The 18,840-nt window shown below is 29.5% G+C and overlaps 1 protein-coding gene across 8 annotated transcripts in view; it reads right to left on the reverse strand.

Annotated features, from left to right (window-relative positions):
* The window catches only part of zip (myosin heavy chain 10), a 143,524-nt gene that overhangs the window by 87,650 nt on the left and 37,034 nt on the right, over nucleotides 1-18,840 (reverse strand). For all 8 annotated transcript variants that reach the window (XR_012723663.1, XM_075313291.1, XM_075313287.1 and 5 more), the window contains exon 3: nucleotides 13,471-13,686. Coding sequence is in view for 7 of the 8 variants with exons in the window: in XM_075313291.1 (XP_075169406.1) it covers nucleotides 13,471-13,686 (216 nt within the window). In the remaining variant the exon portion in view is untranslated. The remainder of the gene's footprint in view (nucleotides 1-13,470; nucleotides 13,687-18,840) is intronic.

Here is an 18,840-nt window from a genome sequence, read left to right on the forward strand (position 1 = left end):
GAAAAGTAGTTGTGATAACGATTTTACTACATTTTTTTGCTGGGGTTTCCAAATTTTTAAATGTTTTCTAAAATAAAATATATTTTGAATTTGAAATTGAGATTGAGATTGGAATTATCTATTCGTAAAAAATATATATTTAAAAAAAAAATATATAAAAGCCTCAGCCAATAATTCAAATATATGCAAATTTTTAATATAAACTTCATTGACTCTGAATCAATACCGAAATCTTTAAATAAAAAAAACTTCGATTTAAGACCATTTTTCTGATGAATGAAAATCTAAATCTTTGATAAACTCATTTCAATTTGCATTTAAAATTTTCTCTAAAAAAATCCTATAATTTGTTTAAATATCATTTCATAATTTAATCCAGTCCCTAAATGCTTTAGACACTACGATAGACAACTTGTATTAGGTTCTCATTTAATAATAAACTATGACAATTTATTATTATCTAAATGAATATAGCACCTCTATAATGTCCAACTGTGACAAGTAGGCGCCAATTCTTGGTGATGACAATAAATCAAAACCAAGTCAGAAATGTGAAAAAGTTTTCAAATAAATTACCCCACAAGAAAAAAAAAAACAATAAGCAACAAAAACTATTAAAACATGTTTGTTACAACTAATATACAAGACAGAAATCTTAAATATTCTGTCTTCTGTTTGTCTGTCTGTCATTGTCAAGCGAGAGGAGAGGAAAATTATAATTTAAGGCTAAATATAAAATACAAGACAAGAAATCAAAAAAAAAAAGATGCATATGTATTGTATGCACAAGAAAAAATGTTTACACTTAAAGCAAACAGTATGAAAACTACATGTAGATGCTACATACAAAAAAGGAATAAGGTAGCTGACACGAACTGTTATTAATTTAAACGATTATTTCTTTAATGGCCATTTTTGTTTTGTTTCACTTGGAGGTGTTTGAGTTTGCCAATAATAGTAGTTTGTGGTTTTTCAGCAAAATATTAACATAATCACACTATTGGGTAGTCAAAAAAGTATATATTTTTTTAATCAACTAACCTCAAAAATAAGATTACTACGAACAAAATATTTTGACCTTCACTTAAAGATTTTGGTATAGATTCGGAGCCAATGATGCGGTTCCTTTAAAATAAAGACATATTTTGGAAGTTATCTGGCTATAAATCTACACTGAAGACAATATTTACTTGCTATTAAAGATTATGCAACCTAAATTTTAGGATGCGCAATTTACAAAATATTAAGCAAAAATTTCTTTAAAATAATGAAATGTTAATTAAAATAAAGTTTATAGTCTTTACTTCAAAAATTTGTTTCTTTAAATTTAGGTCACAAATTTTGGAAATTTATGCCCCTTCATTAATGTCGCATGTCTTTGAACTAAGACAAATTGTCCTTAAAGTAAAGAAAAATATTTTTGGTTTAAAGAAATCGCCTTTAAATTAACTGATATATTGAATCTTTAGATTTAACATAAAAAAGCTTCAAATATAGGCTAAGAGCAATTTTGAGGATTTTGCATCTTTAGTTTCAGGTTATTTGGAATTAAGAAAACAGTTTTCACTTTGAAGTAACTGTTATAATTTGGATTTTTAATTTGTTTTGTACGTGAATAATTTTATTAATATGCCGCGAAAACAGTGTAAATTCGATAAATGAGATCTGAATCCTAATTATTTTTTTTATGGATCCTATATTTAAGACCAGATAGGTCGAAAAAAATTGTCTTTATTTTAAAGCAGCCACATTTTTGGCTCGGAATCAATACCAAAATCGTTAAGGGAAGTTCAAAATCTTTGGATCCAAGTAAACTTTTTTTTAATGTACAAACTTCAACGCAGAAAAAAATTCACGAAAATTTTTAAATTAAAGTCTTAATTGAGTTTTATAAAATATTCTATTAAAAATTTTATTGATTCAACAAATTTTTTAATTGAAATACTAATCAATTACAAAAATTAGTAGTATCAAATAATTTTTTAATAGACTTTCAGTTATTTTTTTAAATCGATACTATCATTTCTGTGATTGAAGACATTTCAATTAAAAAATTAATTAGATCAATTAATTTCGTGATTGAATCAGAAAAAAATAAGTTTATAAATATATCACAAAAATAGTTTGAAAATACGATAAATGGAGATATATATCGTAATTTTAATTTTAATGATTTTAGTTTTAAATCTAGATAGGCCTCTTAAAATGTCTATATTGAAGAAGCCGCATCTTTCAATACCAAAATCCTTACGGAAGTTAAAAATTTTTGGATCCAAGTACACTTTCTTCGTTAGTGTTAGCTAACTTTAGACCCCAAATAATCCGATCTTATTAAATTTTAATCCAGTCCAAATTTTTAATTTTAGATTGATCATCGCCTTACTTTAGTCCGTTGAAGTTGCATTTTGGATCCAATTTGGGATCGTTGTAGTCACCCATTTTTTTTTTTTTTGCTTAACAAAATTACATAAACACATCTAAATTAGCACCTCAAAGGGTTATTAAAGGAATATATCTACCTCTAGCTTGAATGGCTTGGATGATTTTTTCTGGTTTATAGCATCATTTTGCGATTGACCATCAAAAAACAACGTCCCTTGCCTTAGCACTAGTACTACCCAGAGAGAACATTTGATGTCAAGTACTTGCAGGCTAACCGCAAAACTTAAGTGAATTTGTCTGTTTATTTAATCGATGGGGGGCTACTTTTGTTTTGTTTACATTGATCTAAATGTGCAGTGTGTAATCCCACAACAACAACAGCAACAACGGTAGCAACAGATGCAGCTGCAAATTCAGATTCAATTGTTGGTGTTGCTGTTATCTGATCTATAGCACAGTTTCCGTCCCACTGTCTCTGTCTATGGGAAATGTGTAGTCATTTTTTTTTTTTTATTTTTCTCTCAACAAAACTTAATTTATAATATTTTCTCGAATCACCAGAAATCTGCGAATTATTATTAAATTCTTTTTCACACAATGGTGAAAAATTTTCAGAACTTTGGAAATGCTTAGGGCATCATGACACTTCAAGGAAGCAAAACATCCTTCACTGAAAAAAATATTGTCGTGAGGTCAAAGATTTCATGTCTTTAAAATACGAATGCAAATTTTCTTAGCATAGAAGACGCATTTCTCTAAGGGCGTCTTCGTTTCGCAAAAAAATTTTGCCTTTGTGTTACACTACTTTTTCCCTCATTGTGTTTTCGCCCAAATGATAGTGTCATTCCAAAGTTATTATTAATTCACAACATTTTGAGGGGTACAGGAACCAAAATTTATGACAGTGTCCTTCATATGTGGCAATCAATTTCGAGAATGTTGCACCTTTTTTCCCAATCGAAATCGCCATAATATAAAGTTTTTTTCCTTGTCCAAAAGTCGATAAACTTTTCAATGAAGTCATATTGTCCTTATTATTAAGTGATTTCGCTTAAAAATGGGTATCATATCATGAAAGAAAAATTTTTTGGGCTAAGGTCAACTTGACTTTAATAATTCAGAAAAATTCTTTAATATGATGAAATTGTCTTTAAATTTGTTGTCTTTTTGCATCTTGACTACAAAGCAAAAAATATAGGACATGTTTTTCAACACTTTATTTTAAAGACGTTTTTTACTGGAAACATAGCATAATTTCTACTGGAAGTCGAGTCTTAATTTGGAAAATAAAGTTGTCGTTAACTCGTTTTTAAAGGACTTTGATAGCATATGAAGAAAAAAAGCTAAAAAAGCGAAAAATTAAAATTTGCTTCCTAGAAGCAAGTACACAAAACCCAAATTTAAAAGAGAATTGTGTCTTAAAAGTATCCTTAATTGTATTCTCCGCTTCTTTAGCTCGGAATCAATACCAAATTTTTTAAAGTAAAGACAAAATCTTTGGAACCGGGCATGCTTTTTTTCAGTGTTAAGTCAAGTTTTTATACACTTGATATGATACTTTTAGGACGCTTTTAAGAAACTGAAAAATGAAATGTAAAGAATGTCCTAAATATTTGACGGCAAATATTTTTGTATATCAAAGAAATCGGGGTCCGATACCTCTGTACATTCTCGAAGTCTCAGGCCGCACGGACTCAGATTGAAACAAAATTTAACATGTGTTCACAGAGATGGAAGCTTCCAAAACACATAACTTTTTTCTGTTTATACCGTGCTTTTTGTGCTAGTCTAAGAACTTTCCGAACTGCCCTCGTACCAAGTTCAATTTGATAACATAGGGGAGATTTTGTCTTCACACTAAGGATTTTGGTATAGATTCCGAGCCAAAGAAGCGGAGAATTGAAGTAAGGATACTCTTAAGACACAATTCTCTTTTAAATTTGAGTTTTGCATACTTCACACAAGGAACAAATATTAATTTATTCGTTTTTCAGCTTTTTTCTTTATGTGCTATCAAACAAAGCCTTTCAAAAACATATTAACGACAACTTAAATTTTCAAACTCAGACTCGAAATTAGGCTATGTTTCAAGTAAAAAACTTTATTCAGAAAAATTCGTCTTCTACGCTAAGCAAAATATTTTTTCAGTGCAATAAAGTGAGACGAAAATTGGTATATTATAGCATTAAAATTAATCTCCCATAAGTGGACAACTCCCAAGTATGGACCAAATTTAGGCGACAGTAGGTTACCACTTCTGAGAGTTTTCACTGTACTCAGAAATGCCCTTTAAGTCAACTAAACCTAATTAGAGACAATAGTAAACTCGCTTGTTATAAATTCCGGTTATTTTGTTCTTGATGAAAATTTTTTATAGGAAAAGGGAAATTCGTTTTTCTAAAATTTCATTCCTGAGGCAAATATTTTTCCTTTGTGTGCATAAACCCTTTCTACGCAAGGAGGTCATGTTTAATATTTTACTACGGTCACTCCCGCCTTCTACACAGGATAACCCAACAAAATATTTACGTGATGCAACCTCTACCTCAATTTTAGGATGAGCAATTTACACAATATTAAGGATAAATTTCTTTAAAATAATGAAATTTTAAATAAAAGAAAGTTTATAATCTTTGCTTCAAAAATTTTTTTTCATTAAATTTAGGACACACATTTTGAAAATTTACGTCCCTTCGTTAAAGTTGCATGACTTTAAACTAAGGCAAATTTTCGTTAAAGTAAAGAAACTCATTTTTGATTTAAAGAAATCGTCCTTAAATTAACTGAAATATTGAATCTTTAGATTTAAGATAAAAACGCTTCAAATATAGGCTAAGACTTGAGGATTTGGCATCTTTGGTTTAAAGTTTGTTTGGAATTAAGAAAATATTTTTTACTTCGAAATATCCGTCATAATTTGGATTTTTAAACTGGCATTTGTTTGTACGTGAATAGCTTTATTAATATACCGTAAAAATTGAATAAAAATTCGATAAATGAGATCTGTATCCTAATTTTAATTTTAAAGATCCTAGATGTAAAGCCAGATAGGTCGCAAAAAAATCTCCTTATTTTAAAGAGCCCTCATCTTTGGCTCGGTATCAATACCAAAATCCTTAAAGGAAGGTCAAAATCTTTGGATCCAAGTAAACTTTTTTTGAGTGAAACATTGCAATGATCTGTACGTAGGACCAAGAAAAATCTTAAAGAAGTTAGCTTTCGAGACTATTTTATATCTCCTCATGGATCAAAAAGTAAAAAAAAAAAGTATGAATTACCATATTTTTTTCAGAATCATTTTAAAAATTTTTAACTTTTTTCACTCCTTTCAGTAAATATGTGAATACTTTTGAATTTAAACTTTATTTACTTATTTTTTCTTTATTATTTATTTTATTCTAATTATTGCGATTGTTATCGCCCGTCTTGCATGTTTGAAAGCAATTAATTTGCATTGAAGTGTTAATGTACCGCCAAAAGCCTACTGAAGCGCAATCAAACAACTCTTATGATATTGTAGTGATGTGTAACATATTCGTTGGTGTTTTTGTTGTTTTCTCATTGTTGTTGCTAATCATGTGTGTTCACCTCAAAACAGAATGCACATAGGCGTTGCCACCTAGTTAAAATTGTATAGCAATTAATTGTGAATTTGCCAAAACAAATGTCGATGCATTCAAATGCTAAAGTTGCTGCTAATGCTGCTGCATTTGATTGCAGCAGCTTCAATATCCACATAGTTTACCATTCACAGAGTGTAACACGCCCAATGATAACACAAAAATGTGACAAAAAAGCCACACAAAACCCAAACATTGCATTTGTATCTGATTTGGATTCAAGCAAATTGGTATTAGTAAAAACAAAACCACACAAAATATCAAATACTTTTTATTACAATTTACACACAAAATTCTACTGCTAGATGTCAAAATGAATTAATCGAATTAAGCTCCCCCCAACTTTAAAAAACTAGGCCATAAAAATACACTGGGAAAAACGATTACTTAACACTAAAGTTTATGTAAACTGTACTCAAATAAGTTTTCGTGGATCCAACAATTTTAATATTCCCTTTATGATTTTGGTATTGACTGCGAGCCAAAGATGTGTTAATGAAAATTAAATTCTGGATTATAATCTGATTTATTGATATATACTTCAAAATAAAAAAAAAATATTTTGAAAGAGGCAAAATGAAATAAGATTTACCCTATATTTGGTCCTTTTTTAGTCTTCAATACAAATATTCAATATCTCAGTTAATCTAAAGATTATTTATTTAAATCAACAATGGATTTTTCTTTACTTACAACAAAGACATACGATTTTAATGGAGTGATGCAAATTTCAAAGAATCATGACCTAAATTCAATGTTAACATTTCTAAATCAAAGATTTTCAACTTACTTTTAAATCTAATGTCTTTATTTTAAAGCAACTTGTTCTTCATATTCTGTAAATTTCGTGTCCCATAATTTTTCATATAAGGTCAATGTGCACTACATCTACTAAACGATGGAACATACTCACAGTAGTGGATCGTATGAAATGACACGAAAATTAAAATTTTGTCAAAATTTTTTTCTATAGGCAAATTTTTCAAAATTTTATTTCTATAGCAAAATTCTGTCAAAATTTTATTTCTATAGAAAATTTTGTCAAAATTTTATTGCTATAGAAAATTTTCTCAAAATTTTATTTCTATAGGAAATTTTGTCAAAATTTTATTTCTATAGAAAATTTTCTCAAGATTTTATTTCTATAGAAAATTTTCTCAAAATTTTATTTCTATAGAAAACTTTTTTCAAAATTTTATATCTATAGAAAATTTTCTCAAAATTTTATTTATATAGGAAATTTTGTCAACATTTTATTTCTATAGAAAATTTTGTCAAAATTTTATTTCTATAGAAAATTTTGTCAAAATTTTATTTCTATAGAAAATTTTGTCAAAATTTTATTTCTATAGAAAATTTTGTCAAAATTTTATTTCTATAGAAAATTTTGTCAAAATTTTATTTCTATAGAAAATTTTGTCAATATTTTATTTGTATAGAAAATTTTGTCAAAATTTTATTTCTATAGAAAATTTTCTCAAAATTTTATTTCTATAGAAAATTTTCTCAAAATTTTATTTCTATAGAAAATTTTGTCAAAATTGTATTTCTATAGAAAATGTTGTCAAAATTTTATTTCTATAGAAAATTTTGTCAAAATTTTATTTCTATAGAAAATTTTGTCAAAATTTTATTCCTATAGAAAATTTTGTCAAAATTTTATTTCTATAGAAAATTTTCTCAATATTTTATTTCTATACAAAATTTTGTCAAAATTTTATTTCTATAGAAAATTTTGTCAAAACTTTATTTCTATAGAAAATTTTGTCAAAATATTATTTCTATAGAAAATTTTGTAAAAATTTTATTTCTATAGAAAATTTTGTCAAAATTTTATTTCTATAGAAAATATTCTCAAAATTTTATTTCTATAGAAAATTTTCTCAAAATTTTATTTCTATAGAAAATTTTCTCAAAATTTTATTTCTATAGAAAAAATTTGTCAAAATTTTATTTCTTTAGAAAAATTTTGTCAAAATTTTATTTCTATGAAAATTTTGTCAAAATTTTATTTCTATGATTTTTATCTCATAAACTCATAAAAAAACTCATAAAAATTAAAATAAAAGGTCATCAATATCAACAAAAAACATAAAAAAAAATTTATTTCTATAGAAAATTTTCTCAAAATTTTATTTCTATAGAAAATTTTGTCAAAATTTTATTTATTTAGAAAATTTCGTCAAAATTTTATTTCTATAGAAAATTTTCTCAAAATTTTATTTCTATAGAAAATTTTCTCAAAATTTTATTTCTATAGAAAATCTTCTCAAAATTTTATTTCTATAGAAAATTGTGTCAACATTTTATTTCCATAGAAAATTTTCTCTAAATTTTATTTCTATAGAAATTTTTCTCAATATTTTATTTCTATACAAAATTTTGTCAAAATTTTATTTCTATAGAAAATTTTGTCAAAACTTTATTTCTATAGAAAATTTTGTCAAAATATTATTTCTATAGAAAATTTTGTAAAAATTTTATTTCTATAGAAAATTTTGTCAAAATTTTATTTATATAGAAAATTTCGTCAAAATTTTATTTCTACAGAAAAAATTCTCAAAATTTTATTTCTATAGAAAATTTTCTCAAAATTTTATTTCTATAGAAAAATATTGTTTAGGCAGTAGCCGACTATCAAACCCTTTTTCGGGAGGTTCAAGTGTAGTTCACTTTGGGTTGAGTGAATTACCCGAATTTATTCTGATAATTGGTTGATAGTTTTGCTGCAAGTAGAGGATGCTGATGAGGAATGTGGTAATTCCGAAACAGCTGTACATCCAACCATCTTGCAGTCTATAGGGCCTTGCCCAAATAAATTTGACAAGCATACTTTTCCTCTGTTGGTTAAGCAACACTTGTAGTTTAGTCAATGCATGGCTTTAAGCTGAGATCAAAAACAACAATAACGATTGAAGAGAAGCCAACAATAACAAACAAAACGAATGAAGATAGAGGAAGCACGCTCAAAAACAAACCCAGCCAAATACATTCAAATCGATGATTTGAGTTTGGCAAAGGAAAAGAGATATGCTGGCAAATTTGTTTAGGCAGTAGCCGACTATCAAACCCTTTTTCGGGAGGTTCAAGTGTAGTTCACTTTGGGTTGAGTGAATTACCCGAATTTATTCTGATAATTGGTTGATAGTTTTGCTGCAAGTAGAGGATGCTGATGAGGAATGTGGTAATTCCGAAACAGCTGTACATCCAACCATCTTGCAGTCTATAGGGCCTTGCCCAAATAAATTTGACAAGCATACTTTTCCTCTGTTGGTTAAGCTACACTTGTAGTTTAGTCAATGCATGGCTTTAAGCTGAGATCAAAAACAACACATTTTATTTCTATGAAAATTTTCTCAAAATTTTATTTCTATAGAAAATTTTCTCAAAATTTTATTTCTATAGAAAATTTTGTCAAAATTTTATTTATTTAGAAAATTTCGTCAAAATTTTATTTATATAGAAAATTTTCTCAAAATTTTATTTCTATAGAAAATTTTGTTAAAATTGTATTTCTATAGAAAATTTTGTAAAAATTTTATCATATTACATGTTAGCCTGATACCGAAACAGGCAATTGACGTCCAAATGCATTATATCTAATTATACAATTATTTTTCGAGCTTTATGGACAGATATAGATTAAGGAACATGGTTAATAGAGCCATTGAAAAGAAAACGCCAGATACCAATCTATACACGCCTGGACTGTACATGTTTCGGTTCGGGCGAATGAACCTTTCCACAGCCTTTAGTATAGATCTGGCTGGGAGAGATAACTCAATTTTGGGCCCTTTATGCTAACTCCTTATGGAGAAAACATTTGGGAAATTTCCTCTTACAAATTGAATCATCTTTTCTCCCACTGTACATCATCTTTTCATATAACTTACAAGTCCCTTAATCTTATTTTTATTTCGTTTTGTTACATAGTAATGCAACAACACGAAATTTATTTTTAGAAAGCTAATTTGTTAGAATTCACCTAAGTGGTGAACAGTCGAACAATGCTTATTGTTTCTACAGTCAACTACAACATATGACAATTAACAGAAACTGGTTTCCAGGATACAACAACAATTCTAACGCGTACATTAGTCGTGTTTTTCCTAGTTTTACGACGGGCTCATCGTTGCTTATTATATTACATGTTAGCCTGATACCGAAACAGGCAATTGACGTCCAAATGCATTATATCTAATTATACAATTATTTTTCGAGCTTTATGGACAGATATAGATTAAGGAACATGGTTAATAGAGCCATTGAAAAGAAAACGCCAGATACCAATCTATCTATAGAAAATTTTCTCAAAATTTTATTTCTATAGAAAATTTTCTCAAAATTTTATTTCTATTTAGACGTTTTCATATAAAATCAAATCATAATTATCTATTTAACCAATGTTGTACATCTTTTTGGAATAACGATCCTAACTTTCACGAAAAATTTTATCGACTAGTTTAAGAATTTATAGCCACGTTCTTAGTTATACGACTAAAATAAATATTTTCAAAATTATATAAACAAGCTGCGGTTTCGGTTAATCGGCCTCTGCGGCCCACCGAAGTAGAGATGCATTCGTGGCCGAATGCCGAAGCCGATTGTTCAGTCGAACTCCAACATAAGCTAAAGAGCTCAAAAGAAACCGCTTGGAAATTTTAAATAAAAAATAAAATATATTAAATTTATTTTTGCATGAGGGAAGACACCTAAAAAACGTAAATAAACGATTTAAGCGAGAGTGTTGGCGTCAACTCACTGGGCGTGCTGCTTTGAAAGCAATTTCGATTTCTGTTTGTAGATTTTTGTTCTTTAACCGCGATCATATTTGGAGTATTTTAATTTTCACCCTTCTTTTTCACATTTGATAAGTAGAAGCAAGAGCAATAGAAACCAAAAAAAAACAAAAACACACCAACAGACACCTACCTAAAAAAAATCAGCCGGAGATAAAATTAAATTTATGTTTGGCCCCAACGAAAAATGGGTTAAAAAATTAACATTTTAAGCGAAAAAAAAACTTCACTAAAAAAACATTCAAACATGACACTCACAAACAGCCATCATGTAAAACTAAAAAAATGTAGGTTGGCGTATTTCGGATGATTAGATTTCCGTTCATTGCAAAAACAGAAATCAAAAAAAGAAAAAAACGTTATTTTTTGATCATGCCTTTACTTTTTTTAATGAAGGTCGTCATCGCCAACCAACCACGTCACGGTTTTTGCCATGGTTTGTCTATTACAATTCTTCATAGTTTGTCCATAATTCATAAAAAGAAGAAATCAAACATAACCATTAAAGATATAACAGTTTAATTTTGAATTCCATTGAATTGAAACCCGAAATGATTTATTAACGGAGGGAACCAAAGCCTTTATGAGCATGACCCACTGACTGGAGGGTTTAGGAGTTTCATGTTGAAGTCATTAGCTTGGGCTTAGAGGGTATATTCATGACAATTTAAATAACATACATTTAACATGGATGCCTTGGTTAAGTTAGTCTCTCCTTTTAGACTCGCTTTGACTATTGAGAGTCCATTGTGATACCACAGGTTTTTAATTTTTCTCTTATCAATGAGTGCAGCTCGATTCTTCGTTTAGCTCATTGGCACTTTTAATAGCCAAATCCGTACGTCGTTTCTCAATACGAAGAAACCACTTCGGGAAGGTAAAACATTCAGAATTACTGAAAGGGGAGAAATCGCCACTGAAAATTGGCATTGAACCTATTATTCTTTGCTTACCATAGTCCACGGTGGCTACTGACATGAAAGCCTAAAAATTGTATGTGTGAAGTTAAATTCGAATTTGAAATTTGGTTAGTATTTTAGGTTAGGTATGGTGGCAGCCCGTTATTTCAGGCTCACTTAGACATTTCAGTCCATTGTGATACCACAGTGGTGAACTTCTCTCTTAGACACTAACCTGCACCTTAAATACGAATTTAGTTTTTCAAATTGGAATTTGAATTTTTACTATTTGGCTTGCTATGCAAAAACTAAGCCGCGTGAATAAGAACACGGCTTACTTTTGGCACAGTGGGCCCCGTTTGTTGAAAAATTATTTTCAAACTTGCGCTTTTCACAAATTCTTTTCTAATGAAGTCTTTTGTGATTATGAAAGCTGAGTGCAAGACATTTCCAACCCAGCAAAAAATGAAGCACTATTTCAGCACGATTGTAAGGGAGAGAAGCAGTACCAACTGCTTACAAAACAACGGAATCAGCGCTGAATTTTGTGGGCGATGTCCCGATTTAGAGCAGCTTCTTCATAGCGCTGATATAATTGCGCTGGTACTGCATCTCTCCCTTACAATCCTGCTGAAATAATGCTCCATTTTTTGGTGGGATGAAGCAAAACAGCACTATCTTTCATGCATCTATACTGTATGAATTGGTTGCAATAACGTAAACGAATGATCATACACTGGTTTGATTACTCGTTTACGTTATTGCCACCGATACATGCAATGTGGATGCACTGCATACTTTATTGCATAATGTATTTTTTGCTGGGAATGAATTTAGCCTCTATACCGCACGCGGCTTAATTTTTGCATAGTAAGCCAAATAGCACAAATTCAAATTCGATTTTGAAAAACTAAATTCGTTTTTAAGATGTCGGTTTGTGTATCGGCTAAGTTTTTGCTGCAGATTTAGAAATCGAATTTATCTTCACATACATAAAAATTGTTCTAGACTAAAAATAATATTTACCCAATTAAGAAGCTTAATATAAAATAAATTTTAAGATATCAACTAATATTAAGATTAAGGACAAATATAAAGAAATTTTAGTTAAAAAATTAATTGAAGCTATGAATGTTTTATTTTCTTAAATTTTTATTCAAATTCGATTAAGATTTTAATTAAACAAATATTTATGAAAATTTTTATCTATGTATTCATTTTTGAAATTTATGTATTATCGTTAAAGTTCTATGTCTTCAACGAAAATTTTCCCAATTACAAGTAAAACCATGTATGGTTTAAAGAAATAATCTTTTTTCACATCGCAAAATTTTTCAAAAATTGGTGTTAAAAAATCTTAATTTCTGGTAACATTAATTAAAACCTTCTAAAATTTCGATCAACCACAACCCAATGTGCATACACATATCTTTCGAATATAAACAAACCAAAACTGCAGACTATATTATCCATGTGTATACTTTCTAACAAAACAAAAAACAGTCTTTTCTTCAAACCACATGGACGGCTAAATAAAACAAATCCAAAAAATTTTGAAAATTGACATCTGCTTGGTTAACATTTAAATAGTGATGACGAAAACGACATTCGCCGAAATGTCAGTGATTTTAAAGTGACGGTCTGAGTAATAGACAATGGAAGAAGAGGAAACCCAATTATGTATGTAAATTCCGATAAATAAATTGGAATAATAAATTTATTTGACAATATTTAAAAAGATAGAATAAAAAGTATTTGTATTGTACTTACATAAATTAAGCCAGAATAATATCTGTCTTTGATATTGTGCAAGACGGATGCTTCATTGAGACATGTTAGCTCCGCCATATCCTCGACTTTGTCGAATTTTGGCGGATTCATTTTTTGTATATCATCACGTAGAACCATGACACGCTTACCGGTTTCGGTAAGTTCCACTTCAACTTCATCGCCATGTTCACGTTTAATACTGGCAGCGCAGAAACCCTGTAATGGATAGAAATTAAATGAAATATTAATAAAAGTTTAATGGGCATAATAAACTTAGAAAAAAGGTTTAAGAGGAAATCCTGCACTGACATTTTTTGATTTTGGACAAAGCCCTTTGACTACCGATGTCCACTTAGGAAGACATTCGAAAACGGCACCAAACTCTATTTCCCTAGTTAGTTTCGATTTATTTATCGATGTTATTTTAAAGTAGAGGCTTTAATGTAAATAAGCTATAAATATTTTCCACATTGGTGAGCACTAAAATGCATTCTTATAAACTTTAACAATAAACGAAAAATACGAAATGTTGAGTCCATTTTTCGACTGTACGTCTCTGATAAATGGACATTTATACAAAAACTGTAGCTGATATTTCGATGCCTTCATTCCAGAGTACGTTAAGTCAACTTAGCACGTTTTGACGGAGTTCGCTTTTTTTGTATTCGGATTGATGTGACTTGAGTCCAGTCAAAAGCTCGGATTTATCGGACACTTCTATGAAAAGTTATGGAAGGTTAGGTTAGGTGGCAGCCCGATGTATCAGGCTCACTTAGACTATTTAGTCCATTGTGACACCACATTGGTGAACTTCCCTCTTATCACTGAGTGCTGCCCGATTCCATGTTAAGGTCAATGACAAGGGACCTCTTTTTTATAGCCGAGTCCGAACGGCGTTCCACATTGCAGTGAAACCATGTAGAGAAGCTTTGAAACCCTCAGAAATGTCACCAGCATTACTGAGGTGGGATAATCCACCGCTGAAAAACTTTTTGGTGTTCGGTCGAAGCAGGAATCGAACCCACGACCTTATGTATGCAAGGCGGGCATGCTAACCATTGCACCACGGTGGTCTAAGTAAATTTTAGCCATGATCTATTATCACTATTTGGAATTCGTACATTCTAAAAAAATTAACACCGAAAAAAAATTAATTTCTATCTTATACGGTTTTTGAGAAATTCCAAATAAACTTTGAACCTGTCTCCTTTAAAATTCACTTTTTAGACTTAGCGCACTCTGGAATGTAGACATCGATTTGTCCGGGTTCTTTTTTGTATTTTTTCTAACACTTCAGAAGATAGTATAGGCCAAATAGCGCTTATTTTCGTAAGGCTATTATGCCAGAATTCAAGAAACAAATTTTCATAACACACTCGTATAGGTCTTGAAGTAATTGAGATAGGTCCTTAAAATTACAATTTTTGTTTTTTGTTAGTGCAAGTAAAAACAGAAGAAAAATTAAAGTTTTTAACAGTGGATTTATTTCGGTAGTGAAAGAGTTAAACAGCACGCTTCGTGTTTTATTTCACTGTCAAACAACTGTAAATCTGCTGTACATTTTGGGAAACTTTTTTATTTGTCTATATTAGGGCTGTAATTCGATTTTTATAAATCGCAAGATTCGGGATTTCAAAATATTGAATCCCGGGATTTTCCGGGATTTTTTTCGGGATTCTTTAACTATTTTGAGTAATAACAATCTACAGTACCAAAAATTGTAACACATTAAGACTTTTTGGTTTAATTCATTTTTTTAACAAAAAACGTAAAAACTCTAAAAAATTAAACTCACCAGGAATGTTGGTTGGTTATGTCGGTTAATCTTAGAAAATTTTGGTTAATTTTAGAAAATTTTAACTAAACTGTATAACAAAGTTTCACAAAGGATTTCACAAATATAAGTAAATATTTTTCGACAAATTCAAAATTTCGCTTTTTTTCGCTTCTTAAAGAAAATTTCAAAGATTGAAGGAAAAAATTGGAATTAAAAATTGCAAAAATGTCTTTAGAACCCTATACAAGTTCATGATGGGCGCATTATTAGTAAAATTTTAAGAAATATCGTCAAGAAAACTACAATTAAATTGGCTTTAGTGAAATACAGGGTTCACATTTTTGAAGTGTAACAAAAGAACATAAGAGTGAAATAAGAGGCAATTTCAAATTGCTACTTAACAAAAAAAACTAGGAACACAAAAATAAAATAAAAAGCTATTTCATATTGCTTTCGTACTCGTATACTTCATCGTTTTAAGTAACCTCTTTAAGGCATCCAAAGTTTCATCAGATATACGCGATCTTATCTTATTGCAGATATAAGATGCAGATTAAAAACATCTCTCATAGTCGGCACTTGTCTAAGGGTCGTTTATACTGAACGACACCAAGTTATCAATAAAAAATCCTAAAAAGTCACACATTTAATAAGTTTGGATTATTTTTTCGGGATCCCGAAAAATCCCGGGATTAAAAATAAAAATTCCAGGGGGAATATATCTTCCAATATCTTCCAATGCCTCAACTGACGCATTGGAAGATATTGAAAAATTTATTCGTAAGATACCGGCCAAAATGTATGACAAAGAGTATGAAAAAATTGGACTAAACGGATGGATCATTTGAGGAGCAGTCTGGGTAAACATTTGCATGAAATAAACTTAAACATTAAATTAACGATTTAGAAAAACGTTTCATGAATTTTCCTGATTTTTTCTTGTTTGTTTATTTTTCTTAAAAAATCACCCTTTAGACCTACATATTTGATAACATTTCAAATCATTCAATATTAATTCCGCTCCCAGTGCAAAATTTCACGTAAATCGGAGTAAAATCGGAATCAAATCTCTTAGCAATAAGACAAAACGACTTCATTGAAACGATTATCGACTTTAGAAAAGAAATAATCACTTAAAACGGAATAAAAGTTTTGCTTCTGTGGTCATATACGTATGGATCGGGCGAAAGATGTAAATTTGAAGCAATTTCACTCAAATTTAGCACGCTTAAATAACAAAAACTTTGCAAATGGGCTAAGAAACCAAAACTTCTGACTGCCAGTCTTATGTATTGTATGTATAGCAATAGGCTTCTTCTCCTCGTGCAGCAGACACTATTAGGCGAAAAAAACAAAAATAGAGATTCTGTTATATTTGCCTGAAGACTGAATGCCTTTTCACATTTGACTGACATAATGACAACACTGGTGTAGCAAAAAAAAAAAAAACACCAAATCCAACCCATAAATCGAACCAATATATACGCTTGGCATACAATTTAATGTGTATCGAAAGTATCGAAATGAATTTTATGCGATAGATGCCTTATTTTATCAGCAATTTCAGATGTATTCTGGGTTGTTTTTTGTTTTTCTCTTCTATTTCTGGCATTTGCTTGAATGCTTTATTTTTGACTTTATCAATGGATTTTTTTCCTCTTGACTTATACTTCAAGTTGAAGGAATTTCATTTAGGAGAGCCTTGAACTTGTTTTATGTTATGTTGCATTGTGCATTAAAAATAAAAGAAGAATGAAAGCGTCTAGCTTTTATATTTATGTAAATTGAATAATGATCGTGGTGTATAATTAAAATCAGTACCAAATACTGTTACGGGAAATGCTATTTATATTTCATATAATTATAGTTGAATTTTTCTTTAATATTTAATATTTAACTAATATTTAAATAATAAAAAACTGTAATTATAAGAATTCTATGTTCTTGTTGTGCGAGATTGAATAATAATAATAACAAAATACAAATACAAAAATATAAATATAAATAATAAATATTTTCTAATTAAGAATATAACTGATTTTATTTAATTTAAAAATTTAAAGGAAAAATTGGAGTTAAAAATTGCCAGCGTATTCGTATTTCCTTGGGAGCAAGGAAATACGAATTTAGTAAATCTTTATTTCTCAATATATAATAATTCCATGAACTAAAATAGACTTAACCCTTAAATGCGCACTGTATCTTTTAAGATACAACCAGAAAAAAAATTCTTACGTCTTAAAATTTTGACCTAATTCTATGAAAACAAATTTGATGCATTTAAAACATCATAAGGCCATTTTTTCCGGAAAAATTTTAGTACTTCTGAGCAATCTGCAGTCAAAATTGAAAATCAATTTTTTTATAAAAAATTAAAAAAAAAAACTACAAATTGGAAGTTAAATGATATTTACCAGAGAAGATAGTAATGTTAGTAAAAAGAACTGTGTAATGTAAAAAATATCTCTATTCTCTACTAAAATCAAATAGTTTATCTGTAAATAAAAACTTAGTTTAATGCGCACTGTATTTTTTAAGATACGAACACTATTAAAAAAACACATTAATTTTTTTTTAATGTGGTAACAGGTTGGCTGATACGTCCCCGGTCTGACACATAGATGGCGTCGCTAGTATTAAATGCATATTATTTTTATATAGTACCAACCTTCAAATGATTCGTGCCAACATTTGACGTCTGTAAGTCAATTAGTTTGTGAGATAGAGCGTCTTTTGTGAAGCAACTTTTGTTATTGTGAAAAAATGGAAAAAACGCACCGTGCCACAAGTCATTGAGAACGATGGCAAAAATTCATGAATTGGGCTTCGAATTGCTTCCCACCCACCGTATTCTCCAGATCTGGCCCCTAGCGACTTTTTCTTGTTTTCAGACCTCAAAAGGATGCTCGGAAATTTGGCTGCAATGAATAGGTGATCGCCGAAACTGAGGCATATTTTGAGGCAAAACCGAAGGAGTACTACCAAAATGGTATCAAAAAATTGGAAGGTCATTATAATCGTTGTATCGCTCTTGAAGGGAACTATGTTGAATAATAAAAACGAATTTTGACAAAAAATGTGTTTTTCTTTGTTAGACCAGAGACTTATCAGCCAACCTGTTATGCAGATGTTCTTTTTTACCATTTTGCATATTATATTTTTTTCGGTGGAATCGGCGATCCTGTGCATTTAAGGGTTAAATTGGCTTTAGTGCCCTACACGCCAAGAAAAAAAACGTTTGGAAAACGTGTACCGAAAACATTTTTCTTTTGTTAGAGTTTTTTGAATTGCTTCGAAAATTTTAAACTTTTATCACCAAAAAATTCGTTTGTTACAAAATTTTTATTTTTTCAATAAAATAATTTATTTTTGAACCAACAACACAGTCCATTTTGTTTATATCAAGCACTGTTCTTTTCTGACTTTAAGTCTTTAATGAGACACATTTTACAGTTCATAGTAAAAATTTAATATAGTAGTATGTTATGTAACGTTGAACACCTTTTCGGAATATTCCGAACATATCTGGAATATATATAAAAATTTTTTTTTGGTTTTCGGTCGAAGCAGGTATCGAACCCACGACCCTTAGC

The sequence above is a fragment of the Haematobia irritans genome, chromosome 5 (genome assembly GCF_050003625.1).
Source record: "Haematobia irritans isolate KBUSLIRL chromosome 5, ASM5000362v1, whole genome shotgun sequence".
Classification (NCBI taxonomy): Eukaryota; Metazoa; Arthropoda; class Insecta; order Diptera; family Muscidae; genus Haematobia; species Haematobia irritans.